This window comes from Erpetoichthys calabaricus, chromosome 7 (assembly GCF_900747795.2).
Source record: "Erpetoichthys calabaricus chromosome 7, fErpCal1.3, whole genome shotgun sequence".
Taxonomy (NCBI): Eukaryota; Metazoa; Chordata; class Cladistia; order Polypteriformes; family Polypteridae; genus Erpetoichthys; species Erpetoichthys calabaricus.
Window position 1 is genome coordinate 196,127,528 of NC_041400.2, and position 25,317 is coordinate 196,152,844.

General features: G+C 37.7%; 2 protein-coding genes across 6 annotated transcripts in view; one reads left to right on the top strand and one right to left on the bottom strand.

Moving 5' to 3' along the window:
• The window catches only part of pigg (phosphatidylinositol glycan anchor biosynthesis class G), a 1,234,979-nt gene that overhangs the window by 331,534 nt on the left and 878,128 nt on the right, over positions 1-25,317 (bottom strand). The window lies entirely within an intron of this gene.
• The window catches only part of lef1 (lymphoid enhancer-binding factor 1), a 165,227-nt gene that overhangs the window by 105,460 nt on the left and 34,450 nt on the right, over positions 1-25,317 (top strand). For 2 of the 5 annotated variants that reach the window (XM_051929930.1, XM_028805893.2), the window contains exons 5-10: positions 2,287-2,380; positions 8,990-9,109; positions 16,740-16,902; positions 17,418-17,525; positions 23,708-23,756; positions 24,382-24,422. In XM_051929930.1, the coding sequence (XP_051785890.1) occupies positions 2,287-2,380; positions 8,990-9,109; positions 16,740-16,902; positions 17,418-17,525; positions 23,708-23,756; positions 24,382-24,416 (569 nt within the window). In that variant the 3' untranslated portion in view covers positions 24,417-24,422. The remainder of the gene's footprint in view (positions 1-2,286; positions 2,381-8,989; positions 9,110-16,739; positions 16,903-17,417; positions 17,526-23,707; positions 23,757-24,381; positions 24,423-25,317) is intronic. The other 3 variants (XM_051929931.1, XM_051929932.1, XM_028805894.2) reach the window with 3 other exon arrangements.

Genomic DNA, 25,317 nt, shown 5'->3' on the forward strand with positions numbered 1-25,317 from the left:
TTAGTTGAGAAGAAAACACTGTACCAGCAGTCTTAGATGAGTTTCCACTTTGGCTGCTACAAAATTTGAAGCAGGAGTGCACTGGTGCACCCTAATGGGAATTACAGACCCCACAACAACACTGGTTTTTGGCTGCCTCTCTTCCCAATATGTTCCAACAGCAATGCATGTGCAAAATGTTTGTTAAAATCATTCAGCTGTGTTTGCATGATTGGTGGAAAAAACTGACAAAATAAGGCATCCAGACAGCTTCAAATTTATTTATATAGATACATACGTGTGTGTGGGTGTGGTGCACCATATGATACCATAGATTGTAAGACCACCTTTAACAGCAATGATAATTTTATTTCGTGGTATATCAATCCATCCATCATATTGTGAGAAAGAATTGTCACCCATTGTTGCCCACAACACTGCTTCAGCTCATTGATGTGACATGAAACTTCATGTTTCATATTGCTATCGATTCTACATTTTTTGGTGGTAGTTATGATAGTTTTAATACAATGTGTGAGACAGGTTACCCCTGTTTAATAATCTATTTAATATGATATTAATCAATTAAGGGAAAGAGGGCAATGGGAGATGCAATGAATCTTGCACTGTTTATAGCATATTTTGTATATTTTTTTTCCTATTTAAAAAATACTTGTGTGTAAAGGGCAGGCTAAGCATTGCTTATCTTTCCTGGTGAAGCAGCAGTGTTCCTCATGTTGTTCTGTGCTTGACCTTCAGCAGATGCTTGTCAGTTCGTTTCAGAAAGCGTGTGCTGTGTTGAAGCATGGCCCAATGTGAAGGCATTTCCAGAGTATCTGGCAGCAGTTCCTGTAGATCTGCCAGGTTCATACAAGCTTTTCCTTCCGTCTGCCATTTACCATATACCACTTAAAAGCACATCAGACCAAACAGGATGTGATGCCACGGCAATACTCAGCCGTCTGCCAAACAGACTTTAAACGTTGCGCTTCATGGCTCTTGCCCTCGGGCCACTGAAGCATGTTAAGCTGCTAACACCATCTCAGTAAGAACATGATATGTGATATGGTATCAGTCCTAGTTTGTGTTACAGCCCCGGAGGTTTAAAATGATCTCCCCTCCTTAACAAATAAAATCAAACCTCAGTTTATGAATGTGGTGCCACAATATTTCATTTTGTTTTTCATTCATAGAGTAAATATTTATTCTAAACTTTATACAGTCAATATTTTTTGGGCATTACAGTATATTTACTTCTATTTTAGTTTGCTAAAGGTATTTAAAATAATCCCCCAAAAGATTTTGTGTGCTCATTATATCACAATGGCCCCTAGAATATGAACATGGTTGAGTGAATCGACTTGCTAAGGGACTGAATGATATCTTCAATTTTTTGTGTTTTATATAGTGCCTTTTTGTATAATAAATGTAATTTTTCTTGCTCCTAGTACAAACCTGTCCACATAAGCCTAAGGCTTTGAACTATAAAATAAACTTCCTGCTGTACTGTATCTTAAACCGATGGCCAAGGGGAAGGAGGGGGTGGGGCCTGACCTACCTGTGCTGGGAGCTGGAGTTACAGAAAAGAAAATTCTGAGAGCAGCCTGATGATGAGAAAAGAGAAAAGACATGCGATCCATTTGGGATTAGGATTTGCTTTTAATCTCGAGGCACTTCTTACAGCTGTAGGGCTTTGTGTATATGAGATGTCAGTTGACGGATCCTTTCTGGCAAGACTTTATTTTTCTTCTCAATACTCCTCATGCAGATGCTCTTGACCTTGAAGCCCGGAGGAATCAGCTTGATGAAGAGCTTAGTGCAAGCTGTAGTGACAATCATGAGCCAAATGAATCATATCAAGGGCGAGCATTATGGGACCGAAAACGATTCTTAATTAACTACTGATCCTCTGTGGTAGCAAATTTCAAAACCTTGTATAGCCTTTAGGGAAACAGCTGAAAACAGACAAAGTCATAATTTGCTCTCCATCTAGCAGCTTTCTGTACTTGTTCCACACCTCCCCCCTTCTCCCATTCAATTTAACGCTCACTTTATTTTGCATGTTTTAACAAATTGCAGCTTTTGACTAACAGATCAGCAGCTTAACAATGCTGCCTTATAATGATGGCAGCAAAATGAAACTAATTATTTTGTGGAATTTTCGGCATTAATAAAGATCTCCTTATTTAAAGGTTTGATTTTAACCTGAACAGAATGGAGTTTAGATTGGCCAACTGAATAGAAAACATTTTGCAACTGATTTATTAATTATGACCGATTTTTTTTTTTTTTTCTTTTTTCTTTTAGGCATACCCAGACATCATCATTCAGGTCCTGACATCCCCAATTTCTATTCACTGTCACCTGGAGGAGTTGGACAAATCACACCCCCTCTTGGATGGTATGTTTTTTAATATATGCATGTGCTGAAGTGATGAGTGTTAGAGCTTCATGAAAATTCCCTGCATTATATGAAGGTTACAAGCCTTTACTCAGATCTCCACTTCTTATATAGCTAAGCTTCAGTACATAGATGGCTGTGCTCTTGTGATCCACTCAGCATCTGCAATGCAAGCCCTCAAAATCAATTCCTCCATTAACCATTCCCTTAGTCTACAGATCATTGCCAAGAAGACACAAATTATGATGCAAACTAATGCCACACAGAACTTGCCCTCTTTTTAGATGGACTTTGTATTTTTGTTATTGGTTTTCTTTTGACACTATGCCATTAAACTGGGCTTCCACTCCGGCACGAAAGTAAATTATTTCACCTGGCTCATTCTCACTCTTTCTCCTTCATGTAACACAGGTTCCAATATTCAAGCACTTTTGAACCTGACTCCCTGTATAGCCACATACTTATTAGGTTCTAAATGGAGAAGGAGAGCAACGTCCTCAACATTAACGAGAAACTATATTCCACAAGCTATATTACACAAGTACAGTATACTATACAATAAATGCTTACAGTGACTATAAAATTGTTCTCCACCTTGGAGATTGGCACTGATCTCTCTCTCTCTCTCTCTCTCTCTCTGTGTATGTGTGTGTGTGTGTGTATATATATATATATATATATATATATATATATATAGTGATAAGACGGTCCATCTGATGAGGGACGGCTTCCCACGAAGCACGTCCTACTGCTTGTCCCGGACCCCATCCTGCAACAGATAGAAACACAGGGGCAGAGACACTGCCTGGACACCCTTCTCTGGTGTCCCTTTGTGCCACGCACTGGCAGCGCTCCCCCCTTTTACCAGGACCCCGGAACTTGCCTGTTCGGAACCCTCTCCGCGGGTTGTGTCCCGGTGACCACGGGCTCCTACAGGGTTGAGCTTCCAAGCTCCGTACCCGTGGTCCCCAAAGCCACCAGGGAGGACGCCCCCTCGTGTCCTGGAGGAGGCACAGGCCCTCCTCCTGGGCGTCCTGGCCGGGCACCACAATATAAATATATATATTAATAATATAATATTTGCATACATTTTGGTGTCATCATGTAGAAATGACAACACTTTATCTTCGTGGTTACACCCCTAGGGGGGCACCATAACGTTTGGGACAGAGCATTGGCAGAAATATTAAAGCAGTCATATTTGTCACATATCCCTTGCATGAAATGACTGCTTGAAGGTCTGTAATTCATAGACATCACCAGGTGCTGAGGATCTTCTCTAGTGATGCTTTGCGAAGCCTCTAATTTAGCCATCTTCTGCTCCTCCTTGTTTCGGTGCTTGTCCCCCTTAGGTTTTCTCTTCAGCATGTGGAATGCTTTAAATTGGGTGACTGGCTTGGCCATTCAACAGTTTTCCATTTTTTAGCTTTTGAAAATCTCCTGTGTTGCCTTAGCGGTATGTTTGGATCATTTTCTTATTATAGGTTGAAGCATGTCCAATGAGTTTAGAGGCATCTGCTAGGACTTGAGCAGATCAGATGTTTCTTTACATCTCAGGATTCACTGTGTCACTGCCATCAGCCGTTCCATGATCAGTGAAGAGAAGTGGGCCAGTCCCTGTGGCAGCCACACCACCATGTTTAACAGACGTGGTGGTTTGATTTGGTTCTTGGGCAATTCGTTTTTGCCTCCACACTTTGCTTTTGCCATCACACAAATACAGGTCAATCTCTGTCTTGTTTGTTCACAAGACCTTTTTTGAGAAATGTGAGTGTGTATGTTTGTGTGTATATATAAACATTTTAACAAAAATAGAGAAATACCAATAAAATTTTGGGGTCTTTGGTAGAAGCCAAATTTAATGGCAAGATGCTGAAAGATAAGCAATAACAAAAATACAAAGTCCATATGGGACCATAAGCATCTTCATTCTTTTAATTATGGTTAACAAAAGGCTCTTGAGGAAACAGCTCTGTCCCCATCAAAGGCAGGTTCTATTCCAAAAAACTGAATTCTTGTTTGGTGCTCGTTTAAATAGTACAGTACATGTGGCATAGTAGGCAGAACTTTCCTTTTTGTACCGGGTCATCCAAGGTGTTCTTCTCCACTCTAGGGTAAAAGAAGGAAAGGTAGTCAATGACTGTGTTGTACCCATTTTCTTTCTTATCTTACATACCTGGGAAGAGCACATGAAACATTACCTCACCACGCAAGACTGACAACATATGCACCGTATGAGTAAAAGCAGACAGAAATAATGATTTTAAATTTTGCATGTATTTTTGCCTCTACACACATTTGTGTTATCTTCAAATTTTTCTTGATGTAGTTTTTTGATTTTATATTCTAAACAAATCTTATTTTTTTTATATATAATGGGCTTGTGTTTTAGTATGAATATATTGTGTGTATTTATATAGTGCCTTTTAAAGTTATTCTCTCCCAACATTTTTGTATGTTGATGGATTTCAAATTCTTATATATTACACATCAATCACCTAATCAAGAATAAAAGTTGTAAATGCATAATGTCTTTGTCGAAAGATATTCTATATGGCTTAAATATTTTGAACATCTGACTAATCGCACCTATATGAACATCCATTCCAAAACCATGGCCATTAACATGGTGTTGCCAGTAAAGGAAACAAACAAACAAAAAAAATTGGCTCCAACACATCTTTCCTCAAGATTTTTGAGTGTGTCTGGGTGAATTTTTGTCCATTCACTCAAAAGATCATTTGTGAGATCAGGTACTGATGTTGGGGCGGTACAATGGTGCAGTGGTAGCGCTGCTGCCTTGCAGTAAGGAGATTTGGGTTCGCTTCCCGGGTCCTCCCTGCGTGGAGTTTGCATGTACTCCCCGTGTCTGTGTGGGTTTCCTCCGGGTGCTCTGGTTTCCTCCCACAGTCCAAAGACATGCAGGTTAGGTGCATTGGCGATCCTAAATTGGCCCTAGTGTGTGCTTGGTGTGTGGGCGTGTTTGTGTGTGTCCTGCGGTGGGTTGGCACCCGGCCCAGGATTGGTTCCTGCCTTGTGCCCTGTGTTGGCTGGGATTGGCTCCAGCAGACTCCCGTGACCCTGTGTTCGGATTCAGCGGGTTGGAAAATGGATGGATGGATGGGAACTGATGTTAGACAAGAAAACCTGGCTCACAATAGGCATTCCAGATCATCCTAGAGTTGTTCAGTTGGGGTGAGGTCAGAGCTTCGTGCAGGCCTCTTGAGTTTGGACCTGACAGTCATGAAGGAACAGAAAAGTGCCTTTCCCAAATGTTTGCCACACAGGTGTCTAAAACTGCTTTGTATGCTATATCAACAGTACCCTCCTCGATCATGTTTTATAGTAGGCACTATGCAGTCTGGAAGGTAGCGGTCTCCTAGCATTCATCAAACCCAAATTGGCCCATAGGACTGCCAAATAGTGAAGTGTGATTCATTACTTCAGAGAACACGTTTCCACTGTTCCAGAGTTCAATTGCAGTGTGCTTTACACTACTTCATTTAACACTTGGCATTGAGTGTAGTATTTGTAGGCTTGTGTCCAGCTCCCTGGCCAAGGAAATTCATTTCATGAAACTCCCAAAATGCAGCACTTGTGCCGATGTGGCAATTTAGACCTTTGTTGTGAGAGATGCCAGGGGATAGGCTGTTTTCACACAAAAAGCACCAGTAGCATTGTTCATAGTGGCCATCAGTTTTGTCTTCATTCTCTCCTCCACTACAACAACCAGTGTGTTCTGAGGGAATCCCATAACTGAGCTTGCCACCTTATTCGGCTTGTTGATTCAGTAAGTCCACAGACTGGCAATTTCAAAGTTCTGCTGTAGAATATGTAAAGGATATTACTATCCATATTAAAGGAATGCAGTCTCCTAGGGAAAAAACATTGCGCTCTCCTTTCTTATATACAGTAATTCTTCAGCATCCAGTTTCTCACTTATGTGTACACTCAAATACTTGTGCTAAATATAAGAGGTGAATCTTTAAGTAAGAAATGCATAAAGTCATCTGTGGGGGTTCACAAACATATTTAGGAAAAGAGTTCTAGAGAACAGAAGTCACGATCAGAATGTTACAAAAGATATCTTTGAATTGTGAGATCATCGATGTCTGGGTCACTACCAGGTTGGTAAGACGCCAGCAAGAAAATCCGGTAACCTATTGAAATTAACAGTTATGTAACAAGGAGATTTTTCAAATAATTGATGCCATACAGGCAGGTAATTCAGTTGATCCAGATGAGGACAGATGTGCTCGTGGTGTTTGGTTAGTGTCTGAACTTTTCCTGCTGTTTGTTGATGTCTTAAGCAGGAAGAACATTAATGTTATCACACACAGCCATTTGCCATTATAGTTTTTCATCTGTAAATTTTGGCAAATGAAAGGAGACCATTCAGTCTGTTGTGCTCATTTGCTTAACGAATCACTAGGTTGTCCCAATATGTCATCCAGATGGTCCAACTGCCAATTTAAAAATGAATTGGTGTGGCATTCCAATTATGTTGTACTGTCAGTTTCTTTTTGAACCCACCTTAAAATGTACTAATGTCTTGACATTATGAGGTTTATTAAAATGAACAATGTTCTTTATTTTTTTGAATGTTTGGTGTAGGATTTGGGCAAGGTTAGTGTTTATTCTGGAAGTATTGACGTTGAGGAATCTTAAGCAAGCATGTATATGGCTGTATAACATATTTTTGAGCAATTGAAAATTCTTTAGTAATTTTTATAGGGAAACCATTTTTGTGATGGTCTGGAGTCAGAACCATAGTGAAAAGGGGCATGAGGCTTCTCCACTAGTCCGTCCAAACTAACCACTCCCCAATTCAGCCTGCACTCTCCATACTACCTGAGGCTGTGGCTTACCAGGAGCAAAAATGGGGAACTCGTAATGTTCAAAGATGCCTTTAACCAATCTATAATATCTGTAATATCTGCCAAAGTCAGTAAATCCATTAAAAAGAAAAAAAAAAAAAACTTTGGATTATAAAGATGAACCAAACAAAGTAATCCATATAAATGAGGATTTATGATGAAAATACATAAGCAACAAGAAATGCACAACACAGCCAGAAAAGGAGTTGCCTAAAAAAGCAATCCACAGCAACCAAGTCCCAATTCATAATCTGAAAGCATAATCCTACAAAGAGTAAAAAAAATACCCATAAAACATTAATTCCAAATGTAAAACATTGCTTGCAAAACTCCTCCACGACTACAATGAGCCACTCTGTCCCTGAGCTAAATAGCCAAAAGTGTGGGCTCAGAAGCTGGGGGCAGTCCATTAATGGTGGCACTGTCTCCTGGGCCTCCATAGACAAAACACAAGGGATGTAGAAGATCAATTTGTAGATTGAAACATTATTATTTATTAAATAAACAAGCAAAGACATATTTTACATTAAAGAAAACATAGAAATTTAAATAACAAGAAAAATATGAAATATACCAAAAATAAACTGAAGCCAGGGTAATATCCCTGGCTGAACAATAACAATTTTGTTTCCATAGGTCCCTGCCATTTTCCATAAAAAACCTTATCTATTGCTCTGATGTCATTCCCAGAATTCACGCGGTTTGTGCAATAGGTGATGTCTTCAAAGCAGCCACATATAAGACCCAACTGCGTGCTTTCCCCATTATCCAAGATTAGGGTCCTGGAGTGATCATGAGCAAACTTTTCTCTTTCTTTGAACTCTGGTTGTGTTTTGAACTTTGATTTTTGTCAAATGGTTTAGGCTTTGATGATTAATAGTTTTATCTCCCAATTTGAACTTGGCACATTTTCTGACCTCAACTTTCCTCCTGGTCTTTTTTGTTGTAATTATTTACTGTCTCTTTCAAGTCAGTAATAGGCTAATGAGTATTTCTAAAGAGCTATGTTTTGATAGTTGCCTAACATTAGGAAATAAAAAATGCACACAATTTCAAAATTTAAAACCATGAATAATAAAAAGCAGTAACATGATGTTTACGTGATACTGGTGTTGAGCAATTCATTGATTGCCCTGTGCAAGGTCCCCTAATACTCCCCTGCATATGAAGCTGCATCTCTTATGAACAAAGCAGGATACCTTGCAATTAAATGACTCAATGTGAGGATTTGACTTTATTAGTGAGTGGGCTTCAGGTGGAAGATTTTGAGAATAATTTGGCCCATGCACATACACACCTTGTGGCTTTGAGGCTAACACCTTAGCCACTGGGTCACAGTACTTAGTTGTTATCATGAAGGGTGAAAAATGCAAATGGTGGACCTTAAGGGTCAGGATCCCTATTAAAAGCCATTACCTAATTTTCACCTGTAGTAAAAAGTGTCCTCTAAATGATTGATGTGGTCTAGAGGGTCATTGCTTTTAAAATGACACAGTGCCAGGTTAAATTGACACTTTGCACATATATCAATAGTTTTATTACCAAATGTACATATTTAATGGTTGTTTAACACTAGTTCAGTAAATTTAACTCTGGCTATTCTGCTCTGTCCTGCTGCTGCTGAAGCTGCTGTCTGCATGAAGAATAGCACAATTTGAAATTTGTAGAGTTGTTTTTTGAATTACTTTATTATTTGTTCCAACTTTCTCACATTTTCATTTTATTTCTTTAGGTTCTCACATCACATGGTACCTGGTCCACCTGGACCTCATGCCACTGGAATTCCTCATCCCGCTATTGTCAATCCACAGGTGAAGCACGAGCACCACCATGATGGTGACTTAATGCCCATGTAAGTGTCTTGCTGGTGCATGAGACTGCTAATATTTGTGACTTATATCTGCTATATATAAGCCAGGGCCATCTTCATAAGTCATAGTTACTGTGTTTTATATAACAAGAACAACAGATCTCTATATACCCTGTCACAGTACACATTTCCAGGAATTTTCAGTCACAGTCTTCATTTTGATAATCTTGGCTAATTTGAAGGCAATCGCGGGGTGCTTGTGTGACATATAGTTTGACATACTGCTCAGCCGGAATAACTATGCATATAATGCAGCTTTGAGGAATATGAAACACATTGGTTTTGGACTTCTCAAACAGAGGGTTCTTCCGTCTGTTGTCTTCTATTTTATGTACCACAACTAAGCATGAAACAGTAGTCTATGATTCAATTTGTATTGTGATTAGGTCTTCACAATACAATATTCGCCTGATTATCAAATTTTCAAAAAAGAAACTTAATGTTTAGTTACTTATTATGAGACCTCCATAAATCCAAAAAATAAAATCGGGGCAACAATACATAAGTTTAAAATATAAAATATTTGCACTGTAGTAACATAAGACATGTTTTATGTTAACACATATCAGTAAGAATTTCAATGCACACTGTTCCTTGACAATACTCTATAAACCTATAATATAAAGTTACTCAAGTGCAAAACCATTAAAATTTAAATTAATCATTTTGTTTTCTGAGTCCTCATTAAACATACTAACCCAACAATGGCTGCCCTTTTATTTCCTGCCTGAATGCTTTACTGATCTGTTAGCTGTGGTTCCTGACTATGAAGAACTACTTTTCTTTTAAGAAAAACCTGAATATTGACACTCTTCATGAAGCTGGTACTTCTCCACAATGTCCCCTGCAGCTGAACACACTCATTCACTCGCTAAGTGCAAAGGTAGCAGGCATAGATGTCTCATTGGACCAGAAAAGCAAGTACTGGGAATTTGGCTTCTTTCTTCGTGTGTCATGCTAGTGCATCGTGTTACAAGATCCACTGCAGCATAATTCCTCATTGCTGAAAATTATCCCAATTTAATAATAATAATAATGCATTTCATTTCTGAATCACTGTCACTGAAAGGTATATTTGGCTCTCATAATTTCATCCACGATTTGTGAAAACTGCAGCTTGCTACTCCTAGTAACATTTGTGTATATCATGAGACCTGGCCCTGTATGGTACATTTGTGCTTTGACTGTTCTGATCAATTCAAAAAGCAAGCAATTCGAAAGCAAGTCTGTGGATTCAGTGGTGCATCCATGAAACAATGTTGTGATTGGCCACACCCGTCTAAGAATGTGACTTGCTAAATTAAATCTGTGTAGGCAAAACATGTAACCTGTGGTGCCAGCACGCTTTTATTTTTCATGTTTCTATGTATGTTGTGCACTGACAACTTTCACTTTCACATCATTATACAGACATGGAAAGTTTTTCAGATTTTTTAAATATACTGTTTTTGGCGAAAGACATCATTTCCGTCATGTGGTAATGTCATACAATACATGAAATAAGAACATATTTAATTTTATCATTATTCTGTATCATGAATTTTGATTCAATGAAACATTGTCTTGTATGTAACCATGACAGAATGTAAAAAGCACAAAATGGTGAGAAACTGCAACTAAACTCGCTATACCTGTAAGGCATTTATACAGCACCAGCTCTGTCAGGCAGCACATTATTGGCTGTCAGATATAGGGACAAGGTCACAATATTTTGGAAATGTGAAACTGTGGTGAAAGTAATCATGTATTTGTCTAATTTGACATCAACTGTTCTTCCAGTCATGTAATATGACATAATCAGGCAATGAGATTAGCAACTGTAGTTGACAAGTTTTTTTCTTTTTTAGAAATTGTGTAATGTGTCACCATCTTTACTCTTGTTTACCCTCAGTAAAAGTTAGCAACATTAAACAAAAATAACGGAAAGTGTCAATGTCTAGTACAAGCTTGCGTTAGAGAACACACATACAACACAAACAACTGCCTACTGCAATGAACAAAACAGGTGTTATAATAGTCCTTCAGCATTGACTCATTGCACTCCTTGCTGAAGTAGTTCATTGTATCATATAAGGATCCATGAGAAAATCAGGCCTTTGGGTACCTGACAAGCTAATGTAGCTTAACAACTATCCAGAGGTCAAGGTGAAAGAGGCAAGCAAACTTGTGCTATAAATGAAGTGATTAACAGAACGAGTGACTCATATCCTAAGTTGCTGTAGTGTATTCAGTCAGCCCACTTTTCAGTTAGAGAAAATCCATACCTGATGCAGTGGAATATTTCTGTTAAGGTCGGTATACAAGCTTTAAAGAAAACTGGTCATCTTTATAGACTTTAAACATAGTATGCCCTTATGCTAAAAATTCCCATTTTATGACTTTCAGAACCAGGTTTTCTAAGGAAGCATAAGCTACAGAGTGTCTCCACTTGAAAATCCAAACCATATCCAAGGTTAAATGTCCTTGCTAGTGGACTATAGACTTCTAAGCTGCACATTTCTGCTATAAATTCCTACTCAAAAAAATGATAACTGCTGGGAATAAATGATTTGGTTTTCCACCTTTTTAAGATCACAAAGAAAGTTTACAGATGAGGTAATGGTATGCTAATTGCTTTTTATAGCTGTTGTAAACTAGTGTGTCAAACATAGTGAAAAAGGGTGACTGACCTCTAAAAGACCCATAAAGTAAGTCAGGAACTGCTCTGGCCTGCCCAAAAGATGCTTATTCCAAGTCAGCCCCTACTTCTACCTTGCAGGCATGCCGCATACACAGGCTTAAAAAAATGAGGCTCTGGCTTTAAAAAGTTCAAAATATACACTAAACTTTCCAAACAAAAAACATAACAAACTGTAAAAATTCCATACTAGTGTTTAATTGAAAAGTTTATTAGCAAAAAAATGTGAAAATATGACCATGTTCAACAAAGGAAAAATAAGCAAAAAGGGAATTTGTATATAAAGACAATCCACAGCAGCCAAGTGCTAAAATACAATTTGCAAACAAAAGACAATAATAGATAAAGCAGAAATGATAAATGAAAAAAAAATGCTTAAAGAAAGATTCAGAAAAAGCACAAATGATCTGCTGCTGATGTTGTCTCTTTGACTTATAGCAAGGCAGAGATCCCATGGCATCATGTAGATTGTGCCATTAATTGTATTTATGTGTACTTTTGTTATGCATATGACTGTAACACCAAGAGAAATTCCTAGCAACTTTGTTGCCTGGCAATAAAATTCAGTTTTATTCTATTTTACCAACAATGGCCTTGCATTCTATTCTTAAGAATCTGCATAAAGGTACAGAATTCAGCTTCTTATAAAACTTGTATTAACAGCCCAGTACACAAAGTAACAATTTTTCCATACTATATTGTGGTGGAGATTAGGAATTTAGTAACCTTCAAATCTCAGCTTGATGTTGTTTTGGACAATCTAGGTGAATGGGATAGATGGGATGTAATGGCCTGTTCTCATCATGGTTGTGCTAATATTCTAATATAAAATGAGGTTAGATTCTCCAGTTCCTTTATTTGATGATGCTGGCCAGGAAATACAGCCTTCGTTTCTAAGCAGATTAGCGACTTCATGAAAGAGATCCTTTGACAGTGGGTAGAGGTCATTTTACAAACACTTGCGGGCAGTACATACAGTATTACATACATCCCTGTGTGCACATGTTCTTTTTTCCACTACTAAGCACTTTCATTCATCTCCCAAAGATGACCACCCTACACACTCGCCCTACTCCCCAGATCAGATTTTATGATGTGGTTTAAGTACGTCAGTTTGTCTTCCTTTCAGGATGTAAGTAGCTTTTACAGTTTTGCCAAGAAACACTTCTTACTCCTAACGGATGAATAGATTTCCTTGCCTACAAGGTTCCACCCTGATGGACAGGCACGCAGTACTTTTATGTAAAGGTAGTGGACCCTCTAAAATAATCATATCAACTGTATACAAACTTTTGCAAAATGTACTTGTATCTAATTCTGATTTCACTGCTAGCAACATTTTTTCCAGAACCATTAAAAACATGAAACGTTATTTGGAAAAGCAATTCATTCATTTCATTCATGTATATTCTACACATTCCCCCACTATCACTATTTCTGTTTATTCATATTTTCTGATTTGTTTGATTTTTCTCTCTTGTAGATAAGTTTATTTAGTACAACTAAAATGCATCCAGGGTAGCATGGCTGGCACAGTAACTAGTTAGTGCATCTGTCTCACAGCACTGTGTGCCAAGGTAGAGAATTGAATCCAGGTTCAAAATGTTTGAAGTTTCAACAATCTGTTTTTCTCCAGTCACTGCACATTCACCCCATATCCTAAAGACATGCATGTTATATTAAGCAATGACTCGATACTGGTCTGGTGTGAGTGGGCATTAGAACATTAGTGCTCTGCAGCTGACTAGCATCCTACATATTTTTCTCAAACATGAAATGAAAATACCCGGTTTAGAAAATTGATTGATTTGGATGTGGAGAGGGGGTGACATTTCATTTTGATTCACTTTATTCCAATAGCGTGGTTTCACCACCTAGTGGGTTGATAAAGTCAGTCATACAATGTAATGTGTAACCAGTTATTTTCTTTATTATATCTAAAACTATAAGATTTCAAGCAGTGTGTGTAAAACCCCATAGCTCCTGAACTACGGAATATGCAATCAATTGGCAGTGGAGCATACTATAATCTAGCATTAAGTACAGTGGTTCACATTTTCTTGCCATTTATAAATAACCACATTTATGTATGCATTTGTCTTAAAGTATAGTCTGATCTATAATTAACAAGCACAGTCTGGTTTAATTAATTACCCACAAATCATTGTATTGTAATTGTACATATTGAATACATTTTTCAAACATTTACAGTGTAGATTGAATAAGTATGTGAACCCCAACGATAAATCAATAAAATGAGACGAAAATGTTGGGTTACAGATACTTTATTATTGGTCAAATTCTCCAGCATCTCTTGATGTGAAGAATGCCTTGCAAAAAGATCTCTGATCTATGGTTCAAGAATTGCTGATTTGTGTAAAGCTGGAAAGAATTACAAAGTAATTTCAAAGAATTTAGATATTCATTACTCCACATTTAGACAAACTGTGTGTAAATGGAGATTTCAGTACTTTTTCTGCTGTCCATAGAAGTGGGTCTCCAGCAAAGATGACTTGAAAGGCACAACAACTCAATGAGGTTAAAAAAATACAAGAGAATTTGAAAAACACCTAAAGGCTTGAAGAAATCATTGGAGCAGGTTAACATCTCTGGTCATAAGTCTTCTATACGCAAAACATTGAACAGGTATGCTGTCCATGGCAGGATACCAAGGAGGAACCTGTGGCTCTCCAGAACAAAAATCACTCCATTATTGAAGTTTGCCAATGACCACCTTTGCACTTCACAGCTTTATTGGGAAATGCTTTGTGGATTGATGAAATAAAGCTTGAATTGTTCAGGTAGAATATGCAGAAATACATATGGTGCAGAAAGAGCACAGCATGACAACATAAAAACATCATCCCATTGATGAAGTATGATGGAGGGAGCATCATGATGTACAGCTGCTTGGCTGGCTTTGGGCATGGACAGATTGCCATCATCATGGGGCAATGAATTCCCAAGTTTATCTAGGTAAACTACAGGGAGATTGTTATGGTGGCTGTCTGCCAGTTGAAGTTCAGTAGTAGTTGGTGACCCTTCAGCACAATAACCCCAAATATCCAAGTAAATCAACTACAGAATGGTTCTTTAAAAAAAGTCTTTTGGAGTGGCCAAGTCAGAGCCCAGAACCCAAACTAAAGGAGATTCTGTTGAATGATCTCAAGAAAGCTATTCACACCAGACATCCTAAGAATATAGCTGAGCTGAAACAGTTCTACAAGGAAGAATGGTCCATAATTCCTCCTGAATGTTGTGCAGGTCTGATTTTCATCTCCTAGAAGTGCTTGTTAGAGCTTATTGCTGCCTAAGAAAGTTTGATCAGTTATTAATGCCACAGGTTTACTTTTTTTCACTGTAGACTATGAATGTTTGACAAGTGTAATCAAAAAAGTCCTAAAGATTGTAGTTGTTAAGGTGTTGTTATCATACACATATTGTGTTTGTTTGAACTTGTGACTTAGATCATGATCTGATCGCGTTTTATGACAAGTTAACATTGGAAACCTGGTCATTTTAAAGTGTTCATACATTTTTTTTTGTCACTGTATACTAAGCACATCATACAGAGATTTCAAGTCTTCAAACAAAAGCCACGCCACTTTGCACTTCTCGACCAGGGCATCCCACTTTTCGTGACCAATCAGACTTAGACATTGTGTGTGGAAGACCTCCGCAGCAACAGTCAAATTATTAATTGTAATTTGTTCTTTTCACACTTCTGTGTTTCTTTATTCCAGGTGGTATTTTTGACAGATAAACTGTCTTCCAGTTATTCAAAACAATGGCAGAATTGTGAAACAAGAGCTTGTGTAATGTGCCTCTGTGTTCAAATTTAAAGCAAAACTTTTCACAGCTTTCATACTGATAAAGCATAGAGAAGAAAATACATTCAGACCATCAAAAGTGAAAAAGAACCACATGTTGATATATGCTGTGTCATTATGTATGTTTTTATTTGACACTACAAAATCTGATGAGTACATTGTTTATAATCTGCCTTAATACTGATGTTACCCTGAGACTTTTTAGCTGGAGCAATGTTAGTGATGTAGCTGCTTACCCCTTTCGCTGATCACTCTTTCAATAGTATCCCCTCCGCTGTAGATGGTAGTGTGGTTTGCCTTCTGCTTCCTGACATCTGTGACCAGCTATTTAGTTTTGCTGACACTGATGGTTAGATTGTTGTCCTGGCACCCTGAGTTAGCAGGCAGTTGTGTTCTCTCTAATCTGACTTATCTTTATTGACAATCAGGTCTATGATGTTGGTGTTGCCAGATAATTTAATGACGGAGTTGTCTCTGTGTTTGGCCACACAGTCATAGCAGGGAGCTCAGTACACAATCCTGTGTTAAGGGTCAGCGTGTAAAATATGATGCTGTCTTACATGCTGAGGTCTATTGGTCCTAAATTAAATTGCAGAGGGTGGCACCAAGGCGTAAATTGTGTAAGTCTAGTGCACTCACATTTGATGGATATTTGTGTCTTATTTTTAAAGAAGTCAGTTACTATGCTGAGAGCAAACAAATAATCTTTCAGTGTCTAAAGACATGCATTTTGAAGACAAATATCACTGCTGCACAATAGGTGTGGATCAGCCATCAGTGTGTTCCCTTATTGGTTCACGAGTCAAAATATAAATCCCCAATAGACAGTTTCAGTCTCTCTAACTAAATTCTTGCATAGACCACTTAACCTTCCTCTCTGTTTATGTATATCTGTGCTTTAGGATCATATTCACTGTAATAGGAGGTACATTTTTTCTGCTTGTTTGTTTAACATTTATACAGTATGGACAACACAATGTGCTGTTGACAACAATGCAACTCGGGGCAGAGAAGAAAGACTCCGCTATATGCAGTTTTATTTGCTTGAAGTATACTGCAATTGTTTGTCCCTTAACTAAGTTTTCTTTTTCTTATCCTTTGTCAGGAAACCTCAGCACGAACAGAGAAAGGAACAGGAGCCGAAAAGACCGCACATCAAGAAACCGCTAAATGCTTTTATGTTGTACATGAAAGAAATGCGAGCAAACGTAGTGGCAGAGTGCACGCTAAAAGAGAGCGCAGCCATCAATCAGATCCTGGGGAGAAGGGTGGGTAATTTATACCAGCATTGCATGAGCTCATGTTTTTAATTAGCACCACTTTGGGTAACAAAAGTCTGGCATAATAGTCCCTGGTAGTTTCTGCCTTAACTTATTAGCCCAAAATATACTGGCAGATAAAATCCAGAATGAAATTAAAGGGCTCGACTGTTTTCTGAATGAGTTTAGTGATTACTGTAATTATCCTGAGAAAAACATTCCATTGTTCTCCAGGCTTAGAGGATCTTCCTTCGAAATTATAGTAGTGTCTCATTTATCTAGGCCTCCTGCCAAAAGTCCACACCACATGTAATGTCAAACTGCAAAAAGTGCACAGGAGTGTTTGTAGATGTTGTGATTCTGACAATTTTTTGTTAAGAGCAGAAATTAAGCTTTACTGGTGTACTTTTCTGCTAAGATCAAACTCTTCACAACTGACGCTGCCCCTTTATATAATAACTTTTGTATTATTTTATTATTAGGAGTAGTAATGTTCCACTTTTTTTTCTTCTCACTTACAACAGTGGCATGCATTATCCCGGGAAGAGCAAGCTAAATATTATGAGCTAGCACGCAAAGAAAGGCAGCTTCATATGCAACTTTACCCAGGCTGGTCTGCAAGAGACAACTATGTATGTATCAATAAAGACTTCATCTTTGAAAGGCTGTGTAGACGTGTGAATGTGCTCAGAACAATCAGCATCATTAAAAATAAACAGAAGAGGTCTTAATGTCATGTATTATTTTGTGTGCAGTCATAGTATATGCACGTTTATTTACTTAATGTTATGTATCATACTTTGCAATAAGAAAATGTACATATCTGTGCTTGCATGGATGTCTGTGTATGATTGTTGGTGTATATGCAGTGCCAAGTGAAAGTTTGTGATCTTCTGTTGTAGTTCTTTAATAATACTTCCTGTTTTGGTGACTGTGGACAAGTGACTGAATATATGGACTGACAGCTAGGCCTATTTTCCTGAATTAGTCCTAGTTCAAATGTTGTTGAGAATTTTCTTCAAAACTACAGAGAACCAAATTACACCCAGCTGGTTTGAGATCAGCCTTCAAGCATACAAAACCATGAAATGTAACATGGTACTAAAAGTTAATTGTTTGCATTCACACTTAGACTCCTTCCCTGTCCAGTCAGTGATGTTCATGGTGAAAGGTTTCACCAGGACTTTGTAATAATGGAAAAGTGGTATCAGGGCAAGTAGAACCCATCAGTGCTTGCTGACTGTTAGACACTGAAATAAGAAGCATCAGATGCAGAGTACAAATGATACAGATGTAATGATTTATTGATTGTCTCAAGGGAAAATTCAGACTTTATAGAAGCTCATCAAAAATAGAACGATTATAAAACCCAACGTCATTTTTTTCCCAACCAACATTGGGAACTATTATAGCAAGTACCATTCAAAATTCATTTACATTAACTTGATACCCAATAAATTTTTTTGTTTCTGATTTAAAAAAAAAAAAAAAAAAAGTTTGCATAAGGAGCTACACGTCTTTGACAGTGCTATTGAAAATAAAGCTCTGTTGATTCATGTGCTCAAAAATCTGATTTTCATTTAGCTGCTGGTTTTCAGAAAGTCTTTTTTTCCCCACAGAGGCATGTTAAAGCTGTTTTTCTCATGAACTACTTAGCGTGTGGCCAGAGCAGAAGAAATCTCATAGTTACAGTTTGTGACTTGCTTAAAAGAAAAGTCCAGAAAATGCCTATGATCATGTTCTTCAAAAAGTTCATAATCTGTAGGCCCAATTCAGATGTATATGACTAAGCCAAAGTGTACTGTTTCATTTATTTAATTTTGGAAATTGGAAACATACTTTCAAAATGCTATGTTACAACCATTTATCATTTCAGACCTTTCAACAAACTTCCTAAAATATTTAATGTACTAATAATAATAATCTGAGATGGTGGTTTGCAGGCGTATGCATGCATGTTAAATTTATGTGTGCATAAATGTATGTTTATTTAAAATGTTCTTACGCTTAGACAAACATTTACATGTGTTTATGTACAGTATATGATTGTCTGTATATCTCCTGTGTGTGTGTTTGTGTGTGAGTGTCTGTATGTATTTACAGTGGTGTGAAAAACTATTTGCCCCCTTCCTGATTTCTTATTCTTTTGCATGTTTGTCACACAAAATGTTTCTGATCATCAAACACATTTAACCATTAGTCAAATATAACACAAGTAAACACAAAATGCAGTTTTTAAATGATGGTTTTTATTATTTAGGGAGAAAAAAAATCCAAACCTACATGGCCCTGTGTGAAAAAGTAATTGCCCCCTTGTTAAAAAATAACCTAACTGTGGTGTATCACACCTGAGTTCAATTTCCGTAGCCACCCCCAGGCCTGATTACTGCCACACCTGTTTCAATCAAGAAATCACTTAAATAGGAGCTGCCTGACACAGAGAAGCAGACCAAAAGCACCTCAAAAGCTAGACATCATGCCAAGATCCAAAGAAATTCAGGAACAAATGAGAACAGAAGTAATTGAGATCGATCAGTCTGGTAAAGGTTATAAAGCCATTTCTAAAGCTTTGGGACTCCAGCGAACCACAGTGAGAGCCATTATCCACAAATGGCAAAAACATGGAACAGTGGTGAACCTTCCCAGGAGTGGCCGGCCGACCAAAATTACCCCAAGAGCGCAGAGACGACTCATCCGAGAGGTCACAAAAGACCCCAGGACAACGTCTAAAGAACTGCAGGCCTCACTTGCCTCAATTAAGGTCAGTGTTCACGACTCCACCATAAGAAAGAGACTGGGCAAAAACGGCCTGCATGGCAGATTTCCAAGACGCAAACCACTGTTAAACAAAAAGAACATTAGGGCTCGTCTCAATTTTGCTAAGAAACATCTCAATGATTGCCAAGACTTTTGGGGAAAATACCTTGTGGACTGATGAGTCAAAAGTTGAACTTTTTGGAAGGCAAATGTCCCGTTACATCTGGCGTAAAAGGAACACAGCATTTCAGAAAAAGAACATCATACCAACAGTAAAATATGGTGGTGGTAGTGTGATGGTCTGGGGTTGTTTTGCTGCTTCAGGACCTGGAAGGCTTGCTGTGATAGATGGAACCATGAATTCTACTGTCTACCAAAAAATCCTGAAGGAGAATGTCCGGCCATCTGTTCGTCAACTCAAGATGAAGCGATCTTGGGTGCTGCAACAGGACAATGACCCAAAACACACCAGCAAATCCACCTCTGAATGGCTGAAGAAAAACAAAATGAAGGCTTTGGAGTGGCCTAGTCAAAGTCCTGACCTGAATCCAATTGAGATGCTATGGCATGACCTTAAAAAGGCGGTTCATGCTAGAAAACCCTCAAATAAAGCTGAATTACAACAATTTTGCAAAGATGAGTGGGCCAAAATTCCTCCAGAGCGCTATAAAAGACTCATTGCAAGTTATCGCAAACGCTTGGTTGCAGTTATTGCTGCTAAGGGTGGCCCAACCAGTTATTAGGTTCAGGGGGCAATTACTTTTTCACACAGGGCCATGTAGGTTTGGATTTTTTTTTCTCCCTAAATAATAAAAACCACCATTTACAAACTGCATTTTGTGTTTACTTGTGTTATATTTGACTAATGGTTAAATGTGTTTGATGATCAGAAACATTTTGTGTGACAAACATGCAAAAGAATAAGAAATCAGGAAGGGGGCAAATAGTTTTTCACACCACTGTATATGTATACATGTAAAGTAATTACAATGAAAGTTATTATTACCATATCAATGTCAGCTGCATGCTCACTTCATATGAAGTTCATACACACAACACTTCAATCCAAGCAAACAACATTTATAATGATTATTCTCCAATAGTCCAAATATTTAAATATAAATTCTGCCACAAAAATAGTTGCATCTAAAAGCAGTTAACCTGCTTAAGTTAATGCCGGTGTACAGAACAGGTGACAGGCAGGTAAAAACGATTCCACATCCAAATGTAAAGAACAGTTTTTTGGTCCAAAACCTGCAAATAGGGCTTCTGAGAATTTCATACGATCCCATGGGATGACAGTTGTAGCACTGATGCATTGTGGCATGTAAATATTCAGTTGCTGAATGGTGTCCTGTGACATATCTAACCAAGCACTGTGCAGCTGCTCCTCCAGGGAAAAAGTGTTCCATTAAGGGTGTGAAATGGTCTGCAGTTGGTGTTCAAGAATATTCCATACACAGTTTATCAGAGGCCAGTCCTGAACAAAAAGTTAGACAAGAAAAGCTGCTCTCTGATGATCAGACATTATCCTGCTGGAAAATGGCATCTGTCAGATGTATCACAAAAGACCATACAGTCAATTGCAGTGGCTTCTCGATTTATCATCGTGTGATCAAACTACTTGTTACTAGTAGCATGTGGTAACCAACAGTCTTTAGCAATGATACAGTGAATGTTGGCATCCAGTGTTCTGGTTGTGTGCTAATCAGGAATGTTGGGCATACTGCAACATTGTCCCAATCATCTGTTTATAGAAGTGTAATGGTTATGAATGGGACTGATCCTTGCAGATGATCTAAAGCTGGTCCGTAGCATTTCAGGCTGTTTGAATTTGATACAAGCTGGAGGATGCCACTTCCTTGTAGAAGATGAGGACTGTTTATGTAGGAGTCCTTCAGTAGTGCCTTTCAGGACAGGTCAAAAGCTATTCTGCAACAGCTATACCAGCGTGACAGTTGTAGGGGTTAATGTTCCATGATAAGTCGGGCTAACCACCTGGCCTCAGGAAAAATGAAGATTTGGCCTTAATCGTAATATTAGAGCAAAAAAATAACATGCACACATTATCAAGGCATGCTGTAGTAACATTACTTGTGTATTATAATCATTATATGACCTAACCCTGTCTGGCTATATATAGCCTTTCTGTGGTGAGTTCAATGCTCAAAACTCTCTTGTAACAATTGTGTGTATAATTAAATTTCAGAATAATGAGTGTGTTGTCTGTGTGTGTGTGTGTGTGTGTGTGTGTGTGTGCATGCAGTTTTATAATATACACATGTACATTCAGATACTTTCACATTTATATATGTATACCTTTGGATGAACACTTCTGTTTATGTATGTGTATATACAGTGGCTTCAGGAAGTATTTAGACCCCTTTACATTTCACATCTTTTGCTATGTTGCAATGTTATGCTAAAATCATTTAAATTTAGATTTTCCCCTCATTAAGCAACACTCCATACCACAGAATGACTGACAAAGTAAAAAAAATTTTAAAAAAAAGGATTTTAGATTTTTTTTATTCAAAATAAAAAACTGAAATATTACATTGACACAAGTATTCAGACTTAAATCTGCTCTAAATTCCCACCTGAATTGTGCACTCACACGCACAGTCTATTGTTACCTGCCTCTGTGTGTAAATGTGTGTGTTTGTGCACATGTATATGTACTGTATGTTTGTATATGTATAGCGTATATGTCTAAATATATGTACATTTGTGAAATAAAAAGTAATATAGATATACTGTATATCGTGATCAATATACTTTAATGTTGACTCTTCTGAAAGACAGAAATTAGGGAAAAATTTTGCAAAAAATACAAAATTTACATTAGTGAAATTGAGCAAATAGAAACAATGGCACTAAAGCTGTTTAATATTTAAACTGCCATGTTTTTTATTAGAAGGGTGTGTGTATGTGTCTGTATGTGTGACTGACTTTGTTATAAGTGTGGCTCCAGCACTCATATTCACTACACCATTTCAAGTCAGGTTTGTGGCATTTACTTGCTTCCTTTGGACAAATGACATGTTTGTGTTCTGATCTCCATTTTGAATTTTCCATCCTCTTAGCACAAAATTATTTACAGTTTTTATTCAGTATTGATTAAGCATATTACCCTTTGAGTTTTTACCATGCAGTTCTCTTCCCTGAGTTTAAGTAGTATTTGGTTATTTGAGATCTTTTCCTCCTTTGAATCTATAGTACCTGCAAAATGAGGTGTCAAGATTTTATCTCACCACATGTCATTTAAACCAGATCTTCTAATAAATGTAATGTGATATTCTGTTTACCATCGTCTAACTCAGATGCCTGTTCACAGTCTAAAATTCCTTAGTTAAGAACAGTAAAAACATTTGTGTTTTTTGGAGAGGGCATTTGTCAGTTAACAGTAATTGCTCCAGTGATTCCATTCAAATATTGAATTAAATAGTAAATACAGTATTTTAATACCTTTGATTGTTTAATGCCCTTCAATGAATTTGCACCCCCAGCTGGCTGGATTCCTACCATGCAAATATTAGTACCACCATTAGCTCCGGCACCCAGTTCGTCAGGAGAATTCAGGCATTATGCACCATAATTGAAAGTTAATGCTCAAATATAACACTAAAAACTTATTTGTGCCCTAGTTCCATGCTTTTAGTGTTTTGTTTTTCTAAATTAATCCTGAATGAAAGAATACAGGTTAGCTGAAAACTGCCAGTAGTGATTTGTTAGTTGTTCAAGAACGATATTTCTGTAAATATTTGTCCAGTCTCTTAGCCCTGCACCAGTGAAAATTGTAGCAGTGCACGTGATGAAGAGTTCATCTGGTGTTGAGAAAATAAAATCAAAGTGTCACATACGCAGAATTGTGTAATTAAGCCAAATGGCGAGTAGATTGCAGAAAAATAAATGGAGAGAAATGTGTCTTGTGTCCAACTGATGCATATGTAAACCATGCAAACTTGAATAAGGGGGGTTAAAAAGGAAAATGAAAAGGTTTAGTGAGTATGAGTGCTGGGGCCACACTTTAAGTGTTCAATTGGATATTTTCTAGGGAAAGAAGAAGAAGAGAAAGAGAGAGAAGATGCAGGAACCAGCATCAGGTAACAATTACATTTTTTTGGCTGCTGTTCGCCTTATTCCTGTTTTTAGTTTGTTTTTAAACATTGACAATATCCTAGTTAAGGGTCTGCAGTGCTCTACAGGTTGGCATATTTTGTAGAAAAGAAAAAACAATGAGGCAAAGATATTAAGAATCTTGGGTCAGTTAATCAGTACTTTGCGTAGCACCTTTCATTGTGGACACTGTCTCAAAGCCTTTGAGAATGTCATTTATTATGAGATCTAACATATTCATTTATGAGAATTTTTTAATTTTTTTAAATTTTCCCCAACTCACCATTCTAGCCTTTTACCAACACTTTGTAGATCAATCAGTTTGCATTTTGTCACATCACTGCAGTGTTACCTTCACTGATTTCTTCCTTGCTGGTTGAGCAATAGTATTTGCACCCATCCTTTTAGATGTACATTTTTTTGAGTGAACACCTGCATTAGCTCCACTTGAGGTTGGTGATTTTGGTTTGTAATAATGGGTGCTGTTCCCATCTCAATGGAAATATGGCTGCTGTTGTCAAAGTGGGTGTCATCACTGTGTGTATAGTGTTTGTAATGTGTGCTGGGGCTGGGGAAAGTAAATGGAAATTTAAAGGACAAAATCTTCTGCAGGTACAGGCCAGAGAATGAAAACAGCATACATCTGAGCAATGGTAAGGAAATCTTCAATTATTTCTCCCGAGCATGATTGTCCCATATTTTCCCCATTTTGACTGTAAGCCATAAGTTTTTTCTCTTTCAGATTCCTTCATTTTTGGCCAAATGTGATGCTGCTTAGTGTTAGGAAAAACAATTTATGATTCAGAGCATAAAGATTAATCCTTGAAATATCAGAAATAACCTCCAGCACTAGTGTGGGCAAACTTTTTCTAGATGTGGGCTGAAATGTCAATAATGTCTCAAACAGTGGACCATATAAAATGTAGGTGAGCCCAGGCAATCTAGAATATACAAGGCCTATACAAAATATTCAGCCCCATGGACTTTTTCTCATTTTATTGTTATGTAACATTGAATCACAGTGGGTTTAATTTGGCTTTAGCAGGATTTTTATAGTAGTGGCCTATTCTCAGTATTCCCAAAATCCATGGAAAATCTATCAGGACTGCTGTTCCTGATACAAATATGCTATCACATGTAACCACAAAATCCAATGCCTATAAAAATCTTCTTTTTGGTAGTTTTCATGTTTTATTGTTATGCAACCCTGAATCACAGTGGGTTTAATTTGGAATTTCTGGTCACCCAGTACTTTTTTATCTGCTTTCATTTGCAGTTTCTTAGTAGAAGATGCCTGTGGCCTAAATTAAATGTAATAAATGTAAGAGGCCATGAAAGGTAACAACTTGCACCCTCTTCTATCTTTTTGCAAAACACAAAACTCCTGGTAGACCTCATCATTACTACTGAGGCCGGTGTTTCTGACACATACTGGATGGTTGTGTTATCTCATTACACATACAGCGTGGTTGTTTCTGTTTGGGTGCGGAAAGCATTTCTGTAATCCGGTTTTTATTTAGGCAGGTAATGTGTGCACTGGATTGTAAA